This window comes from Notolabrus celidotus, chromosome 18 (genome assembly GCF_009762535.1).
Source record: "Notolabrus celidotus isolate fNotCel1 chromosome 18, fNotCel1.pri, whole genome shotgun sequence".
Classification (NCBI taxonomy): domain Eukaryota; kingdom Metazoa; phylum Chordata; class Actinopteri; order Labriformes; family Labridae; genus Notolabrus; species Notolabrus celidotus.
Window position 1 is genome coordinate 13,000,899 of NC_048289.1, and position 17,090 is coordinate 13,017,988.

The following is a 17,090-nucleotide window of genomic DNA, read 5'->3' on the forward strand; positions in this document are numbered from 1 at the left end:
CGTGACAAAATGTGTAAAAGATGAAGTACTTTTGCAAGGCACTGTATCAGAACAACTCTAAAGGATACTGTCCATGTGAGTGAGTAAATCTCTGTTTTTAGCACAAATACCACTACTTGAAATACAAATGCAATTAAATGTTGAACATTAAAGAAGAGAGCGGTTCTGATTAAAAAATATATTCAATTTAGGGCAAAACTTAAAAAAAAAATAAAAAAAATTGTACATTGAAGTAAAATGTAAAATCTTTTCTTCCTGCAGTTGTCAGACTATATAAGCAATATATATATATATGGCAAGCCGTTCAGGAAATAATATATGGAATGAAGTCTGAATATATGGAATGAAACTCAATATATATGGAATGAAGTCTGAATATATTGAATGAAATATATATATATATATATATATATATATATATATATATATATATATATATATATATATATATATTGATGTTGTAAGATATGCTTCTTTTTTACCTCTTTAATTTTAATTTTAATTTAACTGCTTATACATTTTGAATAATTGTTAATTAGGCTCGTGTTTGCTTTACATTTTTGTCTACTTTGATACTGTGACACTTGAATTTCCCCGTTGTGGATGAGTAAAGGACTCTCATCTTATCTTATCTTAAATGGTCCATGTTGTATATGGGTCACACTGACTCTTGATCTCAAGACAATTTACAAGCATGGCCATTCTCAGCTTTAGAGAGTTTGGAATTAATAAGGACAAATTTTCTAGATTAATTGGTAAAGAATATAATAACTCTTTTAAAAGCACTCCAAAATCTGGAAACATTCTTAAATTCTGTTATACACAATAAAGAGCCTATGGAAATGACTCGGTTGAACTGAACTGACAGTTTTAAAAAACATTTTCTCATTATGTATGTGTATACCTTCATCAAAATATACAAGTTTGAGTTTCATTGAAGGCAAAATGTCTGTCTTTTTGAAAAGACCATGTTTGTCAAGATTTATCATACTTTAACTTCAATTAGGTTATGAATTTTAGCTCTGCCGTTCCACTACGTACATATAAGGTTCACACACATTTTCATTTCCTCTTGTCACCTCTCTGTTGTGAAGCCTTCCTGGAAAGCACTCTGTGATATCTTCCTCTTGTCAGTGGTTCATGTGCTTATCTGAGATGAGAGAAGTATTGTACTCAAAAAGGTCATCCTACTAACTTCTGCTTTGCAGATTTTCAGAAGTTCAAAGAATCTGTGTGTACAATTTTAGAACTGCCTCCTAACTCCCTTCATGCAACTGCTGTAATACTTGAATCAACAGAATGAGGACATTATTATGGGATGGTTCTTAAAATAACTTTATTAGCTTCTTTGCAATTGAGTGACAGATGAAAACAAATATTTGAAATTATTGCATGTCTCGTTTTGACACCATTCAAACACCAGCTTTTATCCCTACATGACTAGAAAGAGTATGACAGTTTTTTTTTTTTTTCACAAATCATCTTTACAGAAAAAATAAATAAAAGACACAACTTGATCGTATATGACAGGTCACTCCAAACTGACGCTCCCTGAGCTGAACAGAGGCGGACACTCTTTAGCCACAGTTAGAACACGTTTCACAGAATGAAGAAAGAACAGTGAAAAAATGCTTTGTTCTTGAATGATGGTTGCTCTTGCATCATTGAGTGCTTCACAACAAATCAGCCGATGAGATCAGCTTGTGGCTGCACTCTGGTTTCCTGTCCTTGGTAACTTAAACTCTTTGTCAAGGAGTGCATCAGGTCTCATCATGTGACTGTAAGTAAATTGGCTTGGCCTGCTTCCTCAGGCGCTGCTGTGTTCGCAGCTTCCTGCCTTTCTGAGTTGCCAGTCCCATTGGTGGAAGATAAGTCTATGGGAATATTCAGAAAACAAAATAACAACTGATTAGCCGTTCTCAGCAACACATTAAAGGGATAGTTTGTTTTTTTAAGTGGGGTTGTATGAGGTACTTGTCAGTGGTAAGTGTATTGTCCACATGGGATGCTGGTTGGCTCAGCCCCTTTTTGAGGAACCGACTGGAGAAATGGAACAGAAGCTAGGATATCAAATGCTGTAGATGAGGTCAATGCTATCACTTTATAGAGCCAACTAACAACTGATCTGTTCATTACAGGTGGAAGAGCACATATGTCTGACATCGGAGAACAGAGCACAAACTAATGGGCTTTTTGGATGCTTCTAAATTTCTAAACACAGCGTACACTTACGCCAAAATTAATATTTGGTTCAGAGTTTCTTAAAATGTGTCTGCAGCAGTTGAAAGTCCAGCTTCTGTCCAGGTTCTCCTTTCGGTTTCTCAACAAAGGTGCCGGGTTGACTAGTATCCTCTGTGGGTAACACATTCACTATTGACAAGTACCTCATATATCCCCACTTAAAAAAACAAAACATTCTAATCCACACAATCAAAACAAGGCATTTGTCTAACATTTGCGAACTACTTACAGCTCTTGGATATGGGTTTCTGTAATGAAGACCTGTGAAAAAAAACAAAAAACGTTAAATGTTAACATTCATAAATCCACAGAGAAACTGAAACTTTCAGGTCTTATTTTAGTCCATCATTACAGCTGTTTATTTTTCTCTCAAGGAATAACTCCCACTCATGCAGATGGTTCTGCTTTTTTTGTAGAATTGTATCATTCTCAAAAATGTTCAGTAGATAAATGTTTACCCCATTGTCACCTTCAGTTGAACTTCCTCATTTGGGAACAAATACTTAATCAAACTGTGCTAGACCTTACATGTGTTGAAAACTGTGACAAAAGGTAACACTCTCAGAGCTTTTTCTCAGGAAGCAGCATTCTTTTCTTTATTAAACAAAGACTGAATATAAAAAACGAAAGCATTTGATATTTTTCAGTGAATTAAATCTACCACAAAACTTGGATTTCCTTTAGAAAACAAGACAACTAGACAACCCCTCTTACCTATTTCTATCCTTGCTTCACATTCTTCTATACACTTCTTTATTGATTCTTGATCTGTAAGCTGAGAAGAACACAGAAGAAAGCATTAACTATATATATACTTCTTTCTCATTTCTGAGTGTTGTGTTGTTTTCACACACCTGCTGGTTCTGTCTGAAAAGCATCTGGGCCTCCTGAAGGATGTATTTTCTCTCCATCTCTGTGTCACCTGTGACTCCGCTCTGTGCTTGCCAGGTTCTGGCGATGCGGAACACCCTCATGTACAGGGATAAAACTGTCCTGCGAGTGGAGGCTGTCATTAGGGCTCAGAAACAGCAGATACCTGCACCATAAAGGAATTTATCTGTTACAAAATATGTTATGTTTTTTTTTCAAATGCATTTTATATGAGACACTGAACAAAGTAGACCAGCCCTATGTACTCCAAGTTGTTTAACGCTCTATTAGAAACTGCCTCCTATGTAAGAATTATTTAATAAATTAATGGAAAATTTGACATTTTTATTGAAATATAGGACCCATATGAGGAGAAGTTAAACCAAGACAAATATGTTATACTTAAAAAAACAACAACAACCCAACAGTGCATATCATCCAACTGGTGAGGGGTGTTAACTGCTTTAATTGTTTTATTTTCATATTTGAACTCTATTAATCTTATTGTAACAGCTCTGCTGTTTGATGTGTTCAGTGTAGATGTTCTTAATTCCGAGTGTTGACAGTTAGTGAAGGCATCAGGAAGGAGGCAGAGGTGTGTGTGAGTGGGAGAGAGGAGAGACAAGAGGAGAAGTTTTCCATTGATTCAGAGATTGATTGTTGTTTTGTTAGTTGGCGTGGTCATGGCCAACAGTGACCGGTTATTAAAGCTCAATGTGTTCACGAATCAGCTGTTCATTCCTACGGCGCCTGGACAGACGTTACATTATTTTATATCATTATTACTATTGTCAGCTCTCATCTTAATTACTCCATGAGCGTTTGTATGTGAAATTTATAACACTGCTGCTTTGGTTGGATTTCTGAAACAATACAAATCTAAATGGAAAGCATGGGGGGGCGACAAATGCGAATAATAAACAGTAGTGGACAGTAACAAAGTAAATGTACTTGAGTATTGTACTTAGGTACATTTTTTGAGTATCTGTTCTTTATTTGAGTATTAATTTTTGAGGAAACATTACTTTTACTCCACTACATTTCTATCAATGCTCTAGTTACTCTCTACATAGTAAAATGTGTTTGTGTAGTTCTGTTGGTCTCAGTGGTTTAGACGTACATGATATCGTGCATGTCCACGGTTGAATGTGGAGCAAACACAGAGCAAATGTCACTCAGATCAGGCAGTTCATTTAGAGGAGGTAATGATGGCTATAATTATCCACCTGAGCACCCATGACCATACCTTCAGCCTGTGTTAGAGGTTTTTGAAATGAAGAATGATACGTATCGTTTGAAATGTTCTCCTTGTTTCCCACTCTGCCCAAACATACAAAAATTCACTGTCCATCCTGAGAAAGCGTGTTGAGCTACGTAACATTTGTTTCATTCCAGATGAACATTTCAAACTAAGTTGTCTGTGCTTGGAGTAACTTAGTGTCAATGATTTCTTAATAAACATAATGTAGCATAATGTACTCCTATGTATTCTTGATTACCATCATGCTTTGTGAAAATACATTTGAGATATTTTAAAAAGTACTTTGAATACTTAAGTATTTTTAAAAGCAAGTACTTCAGTACTTTAACTCAAGTGATAATTTGACAGAGCAACTTTAACTTGTATTGGAGTAATATTTTACCAGGAGTATCTATACTTTGATTTAAATAATGAAGCTGTTTGTCCATCACTGATAAAAAACAAAAGGAACCTTGACGCCCCAAAAAACTAATAATAAAATAATTCACGTTGCAAGCTGTTTTTTCAAGTGCCCTTTTTTTCCAACAACGAAGTGACAAATCATTTGAGTCCACTTTATCCTTCAATCTGTGACATTTTTTGGGCTTCGTGCAGCTGCTCGCTTAAGTCTCGAGTGCTCCCACGTTTCAACGCTGGATGTCACTATTACTAAAACGAGACAGTTTTCAAAACACAACCTTAAGTAACTATTACATCACTGGCTGTAGGGTATCAAGCTTATGGTCTGATATGTACTATGATTGAAGGAAGAACAACGCCACAACATTTGTATGAATTCCCAAACTGGTTGACAGCGCTGACGCCAAGCTAGCCATCCTAGGGTCCTGCCAAACACCCGTCGTGACGAATTTAGATTAAATCAACAGCTAAATGAGAATCTTTCATTTGAACTAATTGCATTAGCGTTTCCAGCCCTATGCGTTACATTGATTTAAAAATAAAAAGCATGACCTACCGACCGTGTCTGAAGAACATCAACAGTGGTTGGGTGTACAAGAAACACATTTGTCGCTGAATGATGACGTGTCCCCAATCCGCATTATAAACAGGGAAGCTTGAGAAAATAAAATATTTATTTTATCCATAAGGATGGAGTTTAAGTATTCCAAATAATTATCCAATCAATCAATTTATGATGAGTTTAAGGGTTTTAAAATATTTTCTACAGTTCAGTTTTTTTCAAAGTGTCTGTTAAAAATAAATTATCAGCGGAAATAAGTGCTTCAGTTTAAGGTGTATCGTAATGTCATCAACATGGCAAGTTTTTTTTTATTTTTTATTCAAAAGCATTTAATGTTAATTTAAAATTTTAGTTCCATCCATGGTTTAGGAATGGACCTACTAAAAGCGGACTGGCGCACGAGTAAATTCGCTCTCATTCATTGTGTATTGCAAGCGGTAGACGCCACTTTTCTATCTTCATACTTGTCTCCTTCAGTATATCATAACTATTCATTTTAAGAAAACGGTGACATGCTGTTTATTAACACTCCACAATGAAAAGTCTTTGGGATTGAAAACACTCGTTAATTCACACCATAAGCAGTGGTGTGGTGGACAGAGAGTAAATTTACTTGAGTACAATACTTAAAGTATATTTTTTGAGTATCTGTACTTTACTGGAGTATTGTTTTTTCAGGAAACGTATTACTTTTACTCCACTACATTTAGAAGACAATTATTGTATTTTTTTACTCCACTTTTCTATCAGTGCTCTAGTTACTCACTACTTTTGTTTGGAAGTCAGCTCATGAATTTCCTTCTCTTTTCTAAAATCTGGTCCCAAAGACAGTAAAATGTGTTTGTGTAGTTCTGTTTGTCTCAGTGGTTTCATTTCAGATGAACATTTCAAACTAAGTTGTCTGTGCTTGGAGTAACTTAGTTGCTGTTTTTATTCCATAGTATAGTTTTTAGAGCTTTCAAGTAATGGTTTCTAAATAAACAGAATGTAACAGAATTCTATGTATTCTTGATTGCCATCATGCTTTGTGAAAATACAAAGTTTTGAGATTTAAAAAAAATACTTTGAATACCTAAGTATTTTTTAAAAGCAAGCACTTCAGTACTTTAACTCAAGTAATAATCTGACAGAGCAACTTTCACTTGTATTGGAGTAATGTTTGACATGGAATATACTTTGACTTAAGTAATGAAGCTGTGTACTTTGTCCATCACTGGTCATAACTATTCATTTTAAGAAAACGGTGGCATGCTGTTTATTAACACTCCACAATGAAAAGTCTTTGGGATTGAAAACTCGTTAATTCACGCCAATAAGTGACGAGCGAGTCAGGGCGGACAGAGTTTGTGTGAATTGGTGGAGTGCAGTGGGTCCGCGGGTCCGCAGGTCCGCACCGAGAGAGGGAGATCAGCTGTTGGTGGGTTGTATGCAGAAGGAAGTGATGCAGGAAAATGCCCACTATGTAGCTACTCTCAATGACTAAAAGGGGGAAGCACAAAGAAATTGGCTGCTTAAGCTCGAGATGGCCCTTTAACTCACTCCATAGACCCAACATAGTTTAGAACGATCTGGATAACACGTCCTGGTGGTGATAATTACATCTTTATTTTTATAGAAGTGAATAATAATAATCGACATTGATGTGGAAGTTTTTGTGAGCTGCCTGCTAACTAGTTAGCTAGCAATCTGAGTTAACGCGACGAGTTTGCCTCAGTTCGTTTCTTGTCGTATACGCTGCATTGGCCAACTTAATAACTACTTAATTTTTGGACTGGTACATCTGAAGTGATGTACGCCCAAGTAAACTCAAAGGAATTCTCCCTAAAGGTAAGTGTTTTCACGAAGATGATAATGGTTCTCAGTGTTTTAATCGAGAAACCTAGCTTAGCCGAGAGCTAACTTTTAGTTAACCGAGCTGATGCTAGCTAGCTATGGCGACGTATTCTGGGCCAGACAGTTTGGATGTAAATGTCTCGATGTCTAAGAAATTCACATCAGCTTGATATCAAGTATTAGCTTATCAAATAAAACGATTAAACATCAGGATTTACACTTGTATCAAAACATTGCCTACATGACATATTGGGTGTTTTGCATGTGCTGTTAAGCTTACTTGATCCTGTTTGTGCTTCCCAACATAACTTGGTAAAAATAACACCAGCTGATTATAGATCATCTATCTAACTTTATTGAGCCTGTCCATCAACAACGATGTCGCAAATGTAACGCGTTGTATTCAACTTTAAATCCAATGTCAGTTTTAAGACCAACAATTTAGCTCAGTCTAACTCCTGTGTTTGGCTAACCTAGCATGCTAGCTTGTTGGGGATGATAGTTGAATATTGGGATTAATAAGTAGGCCATCAGACGTCCAACAGATGTTTGTGAGGTGAAGTTAGTCAGAATGAGACGGTGAGATATTTGCCTCGACATGTCCTGAGCAGTCAGCACACTAGTGGGCTTGCTCCGATGCTGTTTTTATATTTTCCTCGTTAATGTTGGACCAAGAATCCTGACTTGGCAAGAATAGAAATCAGAGGAAAGTTTGTTGTAGAACTATTTAGTAGTTGCAGTTTTTAGATAGCGTTTGTTGTATTACAGAACAAAGCTTGTCTGTGCCTTGTGAGGTCTGTCATTGGACACCTCACCTGTTCAGTCCCAACACAAGAGCTTTAAAGTCTACAGTGCATGTTACATTCTTAATCCAAATCGCTAAAATCACAACCCTTTTAGTAATGTTTTAAAAAACAATTGAATAATCCTTTGCTAAGACAAACGATCTTGCTCTGCTGAAATTACGTATTCATTGCATGTTGACAAAAATAGCCCCACAGGTTTGGGTATGGTGAGCTATCACTTTCTGCTTATGATGACAAGATGATGTGTCTTTTCAGCACTGCAGATGTGAAGGTCACAAAGATGGAGCTGAATAGAAAGACACTCTGATCCGTGGCCAATGCCATCCGAGGGACTCTGTGTAAGTAATATCCTGGCCAGCTACTTCTTCAGTTCTCAGTTCATCAACCTTCACCTGTAAAGATATGTAGAGATAAAACAACAACATGTACATTAGTTTCATTAATTGTATTGCTTTGATACGTATATAAAAGCCTGTTCTAGGTAAATTGGGCAAGAAGAAGATGGATAACGCGTGTGTATATATGTTGTGATAGTTTGATGACCTGAAACATTTGTTGATATGCAGTTTGGTCAGTTGTCATTTTTTTTAGTCCCTCATTTAAAATCTTTATGTATGTGACTTTTGAGAGTTCAGTTCTTTAATAATCCACTTTATAATAAGAAATCCCTCAGTAAACCATTATTTTTGAAGATATTAAGGTAACAAGTTTAATCAGGGGCACGGCTGACTTGATTGACAGGCAGGCATACTGTTGCAGTTAATAATAATAATAGTTATAACTGGTATTTATATAGCGCCTTTCAAGAAACCCAAGGTCGCTTCACAGGGTCAGGTAGGAGGTCTGGGGGGTAGGTGGGGATAACACTATCTAACGGGGAAAGGCCTTGAGGAAAAGGTGTGTTTTGACTGCTTTCTTAGAAGTGTCCTGGGTAGGGACGCTATGGATGTCGGGAGGGAGAGAGTTCCACAAAGTAGGGTCTGCCACACTGAATGCTCTGTTAGCTTGGATGCTGACAGCCTGCCTCAACTCTACCTCTTTGCCTCATGTTAGGCTGACCGAAAGTTAGCTTGAGTAAGCATTACCGATAACTAAAGTAAATAAAACTCTTTAAAACTCTGCATCAGAAACCAATGGGTGATGTCACAGAGACAACATCAAATTTTATACAATGTATGTTCAGAATATGCCTGAGCTGCAGTATCAAGTATAAGAGTGTAGTTAATTCACAGGAAGATGCAGTAATGTAATCCCTCAAATGTTGACTGATTGACAGATGTTGCTTTTTTCCCTCCTTGAAAATACTCTTTAGGAACTGAATAGGACTGAAGAAGTTTTCATGTGATGATAGCAAAACAAGTCAGTGTACAGCTGATCAAGATGTACATTTTCCAAAGCTGCCAACATGTCAGCCATCAGTGTTTTCCTGTCCCCTCTTCAGGGGCTTAGAATATTGAATTTGAGATGATAATACAGATTCATCGTTAAGTGATGGAGCTTCACATGAAGGAATCATTTCAGGAGGGGCTTCTAGCTCATTTCTTGTTAGGATGCCTTCAGTGTAATCAGTCTTGCCACACAACAATAACAGCAATCTGATCAAAATCACAAATATTGGATATTATTATTTAATTTAATATTTTATGCCAAAGTTGCACACTGCTCAAGTCTAAGAGTCTAACTTAATAAAAGGTGTAAACAATGAAAGAAAAGGAAAAGTTAAGGCACAACCCATTTTTGAATATTTGCCTCCCTTCAAGTCCATGCATACATTAATCCTTACAATTTTATTTAATAGGTGTTGCAGTTTTCGTTTACACTGATAGTAACTATGTAACTTTACAACCCATACTCACTAACGGTGTAATTTAGTTTGCTGACCTTACTACTTGGATGCGGCTTGTTGCTAGTGTAGAACAAGTTACATTTCTCTGCTGAATAAGGATTGTGTTGTCCTATATTATCACTTCAGCAAAGTAGTAAGATATTTAGCCGTGTAAAACACCAATGTTTGTGTACTTTGCACAGGAAATGGAACATTTAAAGCTTACAGGTCTATTATCAGATACTGAACTTTTATACAAATTGAGTCACATTTGAATAGCTTATTAGGAAACCTAAAAAGAGCTGATTCAAATTGTATAGTGGCTCTGTAAGTATTTCTATTTTTTTGGTTTCTGTGGTTACCATTGATGTTTTTCCTCTAATTTAGTGTGCAGTGGTTTCTGTGGTAGCTGTGAATTTTTGAGTGAGTTTAAATTGTTGTTTTCTTTTTTTCTGTCTTAAAAGACGAAAGTCTGGCTGCATAAGACCGGAATTGTGGCCGATTTGGCACAGGTAGTGTAAATTCATGACCCTCAATATTTAAATAAAACCAATGTTGTTTTTCGACTAACAGAAATGTGCGTCTGGGTTTTTTCAGTGTGAGTTAGACAGCCCTGGTTTATAACTATTCTGTGACAGTAAACATTTTCACATTGTTTTCCCCTCAGGCCTGAGGGTATGTTGAGACGTCCTGCAAGACCAGAGCAGAGGCGTCCAGGTGGTTCCGACGGGGACTGAAGGTGAGGAGGAAAGACAGACGAGGGACCAGGGAGGAAGACATGGGCCAGTGTGTCACCAAGTGTAAGAACCCGACCTCCTCGCTCGGCAGTAAGAGTGGAGACAAGGAGAGCGGCTCCAAGTCCCACCACAAGAAAGGAGGCGGCGCTGGTGGTGGGGGCCACAAAGAGGAGCCCAGCGCCCCATGTAGCAAAGCCATCAGCGAGCTGTCGAATGGCACCAAGGCTTTGGAGGTCACGGTGGAGACGCCCGTCATCCCTGCATTGATGGGGGAACCACGCAAGGACGAGACTCTGGATGGAGATGGGCTGTCACTGATGCGCATTGAAGAGCTTTTCTGTTGCTACAAGGATGAAAAGGAGGATGCCATCTTGGAGGAAGGCATGGAGAGCTTCTGTAACGACCTGTGTGTGGACCCGGCTGAATTTCGTGTGCTTGTTCTTGCCTGGAAGTTTCAAGCAGCTACCATGTGCAAGTTTACAAGGTAAGGAGAAGTCTTTGGGTGGAGAATGGGGCGTGTTCTTGTCACTGGTATTTGTTGATCAGGATGGACTTGCATAACAACTGCATCACAATCAGCTATAGGTGCGAACTGATGACTAAAGATGTTAAAATCCAGATGTTCCAGATGACCAAAACTAGTTCATCAGTGCCTTTACAAATTTAAAGCCAAGCAAGTTACCAATCGTCTGCAAACATTTGTAGACTGCTTTGTATTAAATATATAACATATTTCCACTGTCCTCTGAACTGGAACCTCTCTAACTTATATAAGATCAGGGGCTTAGATCTGATGTTTATAGAAACTGTTTCACTTTGTATTCACCAGCTACAGACCGTGTCTCCTTTTAATGACCTTTCTAAGATGCACCACCAAGATTATTTCTGTGTCTAAAAGCTTACATCACGCAACATGAGAGACAGTCAAAATACTTGAAGTACTAATTCCACACCGGCACCATATAACTAGCTTTTAAGACACATTCCTAAAGCAGATTGACTGGATAAATTTGATGCTGGCAACGTAAATGAAACCTCCCACGTGTTATTAAGAAAATACCACCCAAATCTTCTTCCGGTATCTTCACTCAAGTCTCTGATCAAGCTGCCTTGAAATATCACAACATCCCTGGAAATATGGAACAAATACTGTAACATTTGAGTATATATCTGTAGTAATAATTCTGCATACTTGCCCACTGCAAATGATATAACAAAGCAGCCATACTAGAAATGTACTGTTACTAGCCACAGAGGCATCCTTCCCCCATTTCAGTTTTTCACTCTCTCACCATGTAGTGGTCAATCCATCTATCTCACTCCAAAATCAGTTTTCAGCACCTCAACTTAACACACACATGCACCCACACAATCAGTCTCTCCGTGCTAGATATGAGGGCACACAGGAAATGGATCCTGCTGTACATGCCCACTCTGCAGCTAGTGTTGGAGATGAATGGGGCTGTCTGCTGGCCGGGTCGCTTGTCACTGCTCCCTCTCTCTGACTCTTAACTCAGCACTTTTCCATCCAGAGGCTTTGGACAACACTGCACTCTGGTTATCGACATGTTTCACTGTCCACTGATGCCTGCTGAAGCCGTTAGTGGTCGGGGTGCAGAGATTGAGAACGTCAGGGTTTCCTGAAAAATTGATCTGGCCGATTCTTACCTTTTTTATGATTTATTATTATTGTTGCTAATTTTATTTTTTACCTCATGTGAGTCATGGACTTGAAGACTTATGTAAAAATGATTATAGCAATTCAGGCCTTCATCAGGCTAGCTTTGTGTAAGCACAAATTGAATCGAACAAATGTAAAAAACAACCTTTAATTTCACCTTGATTTAATGAAAAAAAAACACACTTCTCTGACACAGTAAGTGATTTGAAAGCATCTCCAGTCTGCTTTACAATTATAAGCTCTGTAAGAGGCATGTCAGTCGTTACACAGTCTAACAAAACTTTCTATTTGAAAACACAAGTTGCACAAGTTTTTAGCAAAGCAGTACTATGATCTAAAATATAAATAATTAGGGATGCACGATATTATCGGCACATTATCGGCCAATATTGGCTTTAAAATGAACTATCAAACATCGGCCAAGACACTGATATCCGCCGATATTATTAACCAATAAAACAATGGGCTGCTGCACACATGTTGGGCTCATGTTTTAAGTTAAATTAGAATTTAAGCAGCAGTCTGTAAGATACATGTAGTTGACTAATTTAGGCAGATTAACTGTCAAAGAGTAAACCGTTTTATTTAATTTGGGTTTAATTGCTGTATAGTTGCACTTTTCACATGTTCTCTGTGAACAGAGGTTAGGTTTTCTTACTATGTCAAATGTGAAATTGGCCAAATTTGCCCTGGTTGTGGGGATTGTATGATTGTCTCAGGGAGAGCATCATCCAAGTTTTAAGAAGGATGTATCTGTTTGTATGAATTTATTTTGAAAGCAATTATCATAAAAAAATATGCAGTTTTAAGTATTAAGTATTTTTCTTATTTTGCACAAGAAATGAATATTACATAACAAATGTGATAAGAGTATCACCATAATACTGTAAAGAAAATAATTTATGATCGCTGCAATTAGGTGTGTGGGAAAAAATATCGGTATTCAGTTAAATGAGTTGTAAAATATCGGCATATCGGATATCAAAAATTCAATATTGTGCATCCCTATAAATAAGGAATCATTGAAAACAGAAATAAGGCTTACATTTTTTGTTACCATGAGCAAAAACCTTGGAGTAAGCTCAAACATGGGGCTTACTACTTTGTTATTATTATATTGACGTGATGAAACAGATTTTTTTTGCCACTGTCATTGATAAATGACACATTATTTGCAGATTGGCCCTCAGCCGATACAATGTTGAATCCCTAATTTCTATTGCATTTGACTTTGAAGCCTTCGTTGTTATAGAGCTCAAGTGATTAACCAATCTGAAAGGTTTGAGGTCATCATAACACACCTTCATTCATAAATGTTTGCAATATAAATTAACAATTTGCTCGCACATTTTCTGATTGGTGTGAAGCAATGAGTTTTTGCATTGTTCCTCGTAGTATATTTGTCTTTCTTAGTTGAAAAGTGTGCTTCCAAAATTCTTGTATTATCCTGTATACTACTTAAGTGTCACTCGTGTGGTTTTGTTTACTTTGTGTTTTCAGGAAGGAATTCGTTGATGGCTGTAAGGCCATTCAGGCTGACAGCCTCGAGGGCATCTGTGCACGTTTCCCCTTCATGCTATTAGACGCCCAAGGCGAGGAAAACTTTAAGGACCTGTACCGCTTCACCTTCCAGTTTGGCCTGGACGCTGACGAGGGACAACGCTCACTACAGCGTGAAATCGCCATAGCGCTGTGGCGCCTTGTTTTCACCCAGGACATGCCCGAGATCCTGGAGCGCTGGCTGGACTTCCTGTCGGAGAACCCTTCAAGCATTCGGGGCATCTCAAGGGACACATGGAACATGTTCCTGAACTTCACTCAGGCCATTGGGCCTGACCTGAGTAACTACAGCGAGGACGAGGCCTGGCCCAGCCTCTTTGATAGCTTTGTAGAGTGGGAGCTGGAGCGCAGGAAAAAGGAGGAGGAACTGGCACTGAAGGCGAAGGAGGAAGAGGGGATGTGTACTGAGACAGAGTGTTCTCCCACCACAGACAGACGTGACACAGAGGGAAGCCGCGGCTCACAGACGTGGGGGGGTCACTGACCAGGAAACATGAAATATTTGTAAAGGAGGGAAGGATGTGACACACGTGAACTGTGCATCTGTGAATCCTTGGATGAATATTAGTATTACAATGACAGCTGTTCATTTCGCTCTCCTCTTCTGTCAGGTGGGATTCATGCTTTGCAACCTTGTTTTTGGTTTTTGAAAGGGCTCTAAGAACTGTTGTGTTTTAAGCACTTCTATTTAAGTTATTGTTTTACTTTTTTCTCCTCCCATGAGTGTTTTTAGTAATTGGACATGTGGTCCATTTTAACATATACCTACCTACCATAACCCAGCAGAGTTAGCTCAATAAAGGCTTGGTTTTAAAAACAGTCGTCAGAAAGCCATAATCTTTCCCCACATTACTCATATAGACAGTTGATTTTGAACAGGTAACACTGCTGATATGTTTTGTGCAAGGGTTAGTAAATAATAAATAAGAAGGGAAATTTTGTCAACCTGTGGACAAAAAGTCGTTCATCACCGAAAAATGAGATTTACAAGCATCAGGGCCATTGAACTCCTCTTGACTGAACTTATCCAGATGGATTGTATGTTTTTATCTTGCAGTGCTGTGAGGATCAATCGATTACACATACTTTGCCTTCACAACTGTTGGCCTGTAATATCAAGGCAAACAATGATGGATCACAGCTCTATCGTAAGGGCATTCAACTTTTAAATGACTAAAAAGTTACATTCGTGGTAACAGACCCATCCTCTCTTCTGCGTTGAGTGTTTTGAGTGCTTCTAGTGCAGTTAGCGGCTTAGCTTGTTTAAGCAGCTTGCTGTGCCCCTTTTTACCTTTAGCATGAACCATTTTGATGTCCACCTCCTTTCAAGAAAGCGGTTAAGTGTAAACCACACAATGATGCTGGCTTTTATCTGAGATTCCTCACTGATCTCGTTTGAAGAGGTCTGGAATTAAAAAAAATGGCTTAAGCAAGGTCTTGGTGCATTAACACTGGGCAACACGCAAAGAAATATATTGATTACCTTCAGGAATTATGATTTTTCACATCTTAAAACTACTCTATTTAAAAAGTCTGCATACTCCACAAATATTGTTGACTGCTGCTGGTGATGGTTGTAGTGGATTGCACAAAAACCAATGGCATGCTTAGTGGATAAACTTGCAGTGCTTTGAAAAGAGATTGATGTCAACCACATGATTTCCATTGCAAACTTTTTCCAAACTATAGGTGGCTCTTCAGTATAGCTTTGAGTGTTTTGAGATGAGCGAATGAGTATTAACTAGACATGTGGGCTAATCAAGACGAGTCTGCAATATGGGTCCAATGTGGTAAGAAGTTGGCCATAACCTGATCTGTTTGGTTTACATCCAAAATGGTTTTATTTCAGACCCTTTTGTCCTTTTTATATAAAATGTATTGATTTATAATAAATAAAAACAGTGTTGAACTTTTGACTGTTGACCTGTGAAATCTGTGCAGTATTATTTATTTTCAGCGTTCTTTCTGCTGAGGGAAACATTGGCATACCACTTTTTTCGGTGCTCCAGAGATGTATGTGCTTTTAAGATCTTGTGCAGCAGGGATGTCAAACATACGGCCCGTGGGCCAAAACCGGAGGTTCCAATCTGGCCCGCAGGATGACTTTGCAAAGTGAAAAATTGCAGGGAATACATTTACTTAAATTTTTCAATAAAAGTAACTACTATTTCGAATTTGTCCTCTGGGGGTCGCATACTATCAAATGGCTGACGGAGTGCACCTGAACGGCGCTCCTGGACTTTTTTTCTATGGGGGGGGAGAGAATATTTGCAGTTTGCATAATCTGGATGAATTTTATAGACTTTTTAGAGCGCTTCAAGATATAATCAACTCTAAAGTTTAAGTATGTGGAAGCGGTGGATCCACTATTTTCGAAAGGAGCCTCATATCGTGCTCATGCTTACCGTACATGTGGGTGCAGCATAGGTGCGCTCCTTCACTACTAACACTAGCACTACTGTGTCAGGTGAATGGGAAACCTGTGTGTTTGTTATGTTCGCAGCAAGTTTCAGTCCTTAAACAGTAAAATGTTCAGCCCGACTATGAGACTCATCATAGCGAAATTAAATGTGTACATTTTTTAGAATGTACTTGTACTTTTTTTGCGCTAAAACGAAGGGGAAAATTTGGAGTTGTCGTTATTTAGAGCGTTTTTATGTTGTAATTCTATTAGTCCGGCCCACTTGAGATCAACTCAGGCTATATGTGGCCCCGGAACTGAAGTGAGTTTGACACTCCCATGTGGAGGCTTGTATGGATACAGAAGAATCAGGGAGGGAGTGGACAGCGTGTGGGCGTGGCCTACACTGGTGCAGCTCTTATGATTGGTGGACAGCTGTCCTGTTACCAACCAACACTACACACTTGACACATGAGAAAACACATCAAAACTCATAAATTACTGCTAAAATGACTCATGCAATAATCTGATGTTTTAAAGTACCCAAATGTGGCAAGCATGGATTCATTAAACCTAAAGACACAAGACTTAGTCTGTAGTTTAACTTAATTGGGGATATTTCTCTAACTTAACATTTTTCTATCCTTACTTTTCTGACATTGTTTCTTTTAAAATCTCTGCCATGATTTTGAAATCACCAAAACCAGAATCAAAAGACATATTTGAAAAATGTGTGCCTGTTTACAGATGCATCTTTTCAAATATGTCTTTTCCACCTCATTCACTGACTCAATGTTATCCAATTGCATGCGCTGTAGTGATGCTTGATATACTCAAGACTAGAGCAGCAGTTTGTTTGCATTCATTTTGTGATGATTAAGCAGTGGTGGACAAAGTACACAGCTTCATTACTT

At 38.1% G+C, this 17,090-nt stretch overlaps 2 protein-coding genes across 9 annotated transcripts; one reads left to right on the plus strand and one right to left on the minus strand.

The window, feature by feature from the left end:
* Nucleotides 1–1,319: 1,319 nt before the first annotated feature.
* Nucleotides 1,320–5,444, minus strand: lyrm1 (LYR motif containing 1). Of its 4 annotated transcripts, none has more exons than XM_034707389.1 (5): nucleotides 5,328–5,444; nucleotides 3,096–3,277; nucleotides 2,956–3,016; nucleotides 2,471–2,502; nucleotides 1,320–1,874 (listed from the first exon to the last, which is right to left on the minus strand). In XM_034707389.1, the coding sequence occupies exons 2-5, from the start codon at nucleotides 3,252–3,254 to the stop codon at nucleotides 1,761–1,763; spliced, it is 366 nt and encodes a 121-aa protein (XP_034563280.1). In that variant the 5' UTR covers nucleotides 3,255–3,277; nucleotides 5,328–5,444; the 3' UTR covers nucleotides 1,320–1,760. The 4 variants fall into 4 exon arrangements, with proteins under 4 accessions (XP_034563280.1, XP_034563279.1, XP_034563281.1 ...); XM_034707388.1 differs by having other exon boundaries at nucleotides 3,096–3,234; nucleotides 5,328–5,433; XM_034707390.1 differs by having other exon boundaries at nucleotides 5,332–5,426.
* Nucleotides 5,445–6,495: 1,051 nt separating this feature from the next.
* dcun1d3 (defective in cullin neddylation 1 domain containing 3) lies at nucleotides 6,496–15,689 on the plus strand. 5 transcript variants are annotated; one of them, XM_034707383.1, is made up of 5 exons: nucleotides 6,496–7,160; nucleotides 8,228–8,310; nucleotides 10,262–10,309; nucleotides 10,465–11,018; nucleotides 13,716–15,689. In XM_034707383.1, exons 4-5 carry the CDS (start codon nucleotides 10,576–10,578, stop codon nucleotides 14,257–14,259), a joined length of 987 nt encoding a protein of 328 aa, XP_034563274.1. In that variant the 5' UTR covers nucleotides 6,496–7,160; nucleotides 8,228–8,310; nucleotides 10,262–10,309; nucleotides 10,465–10,575; the 3' UTR covers nucleotides 14,260–15,689. The 5 variants fall into 5 exon arrangements, with proteins under 5 accessions (XP_034563274.1, XP_034563275.1, XP_034563277.1 ...); XM_034707384.1 differs by lacking the exon at nucleotides 10,262–10,309; XM_034707386.1 differs by lacking the exon at nucleotides 8,228–8,310.
* Nucleotides 15,690–17,090: the final 1,401 nt, after the last annotated feature.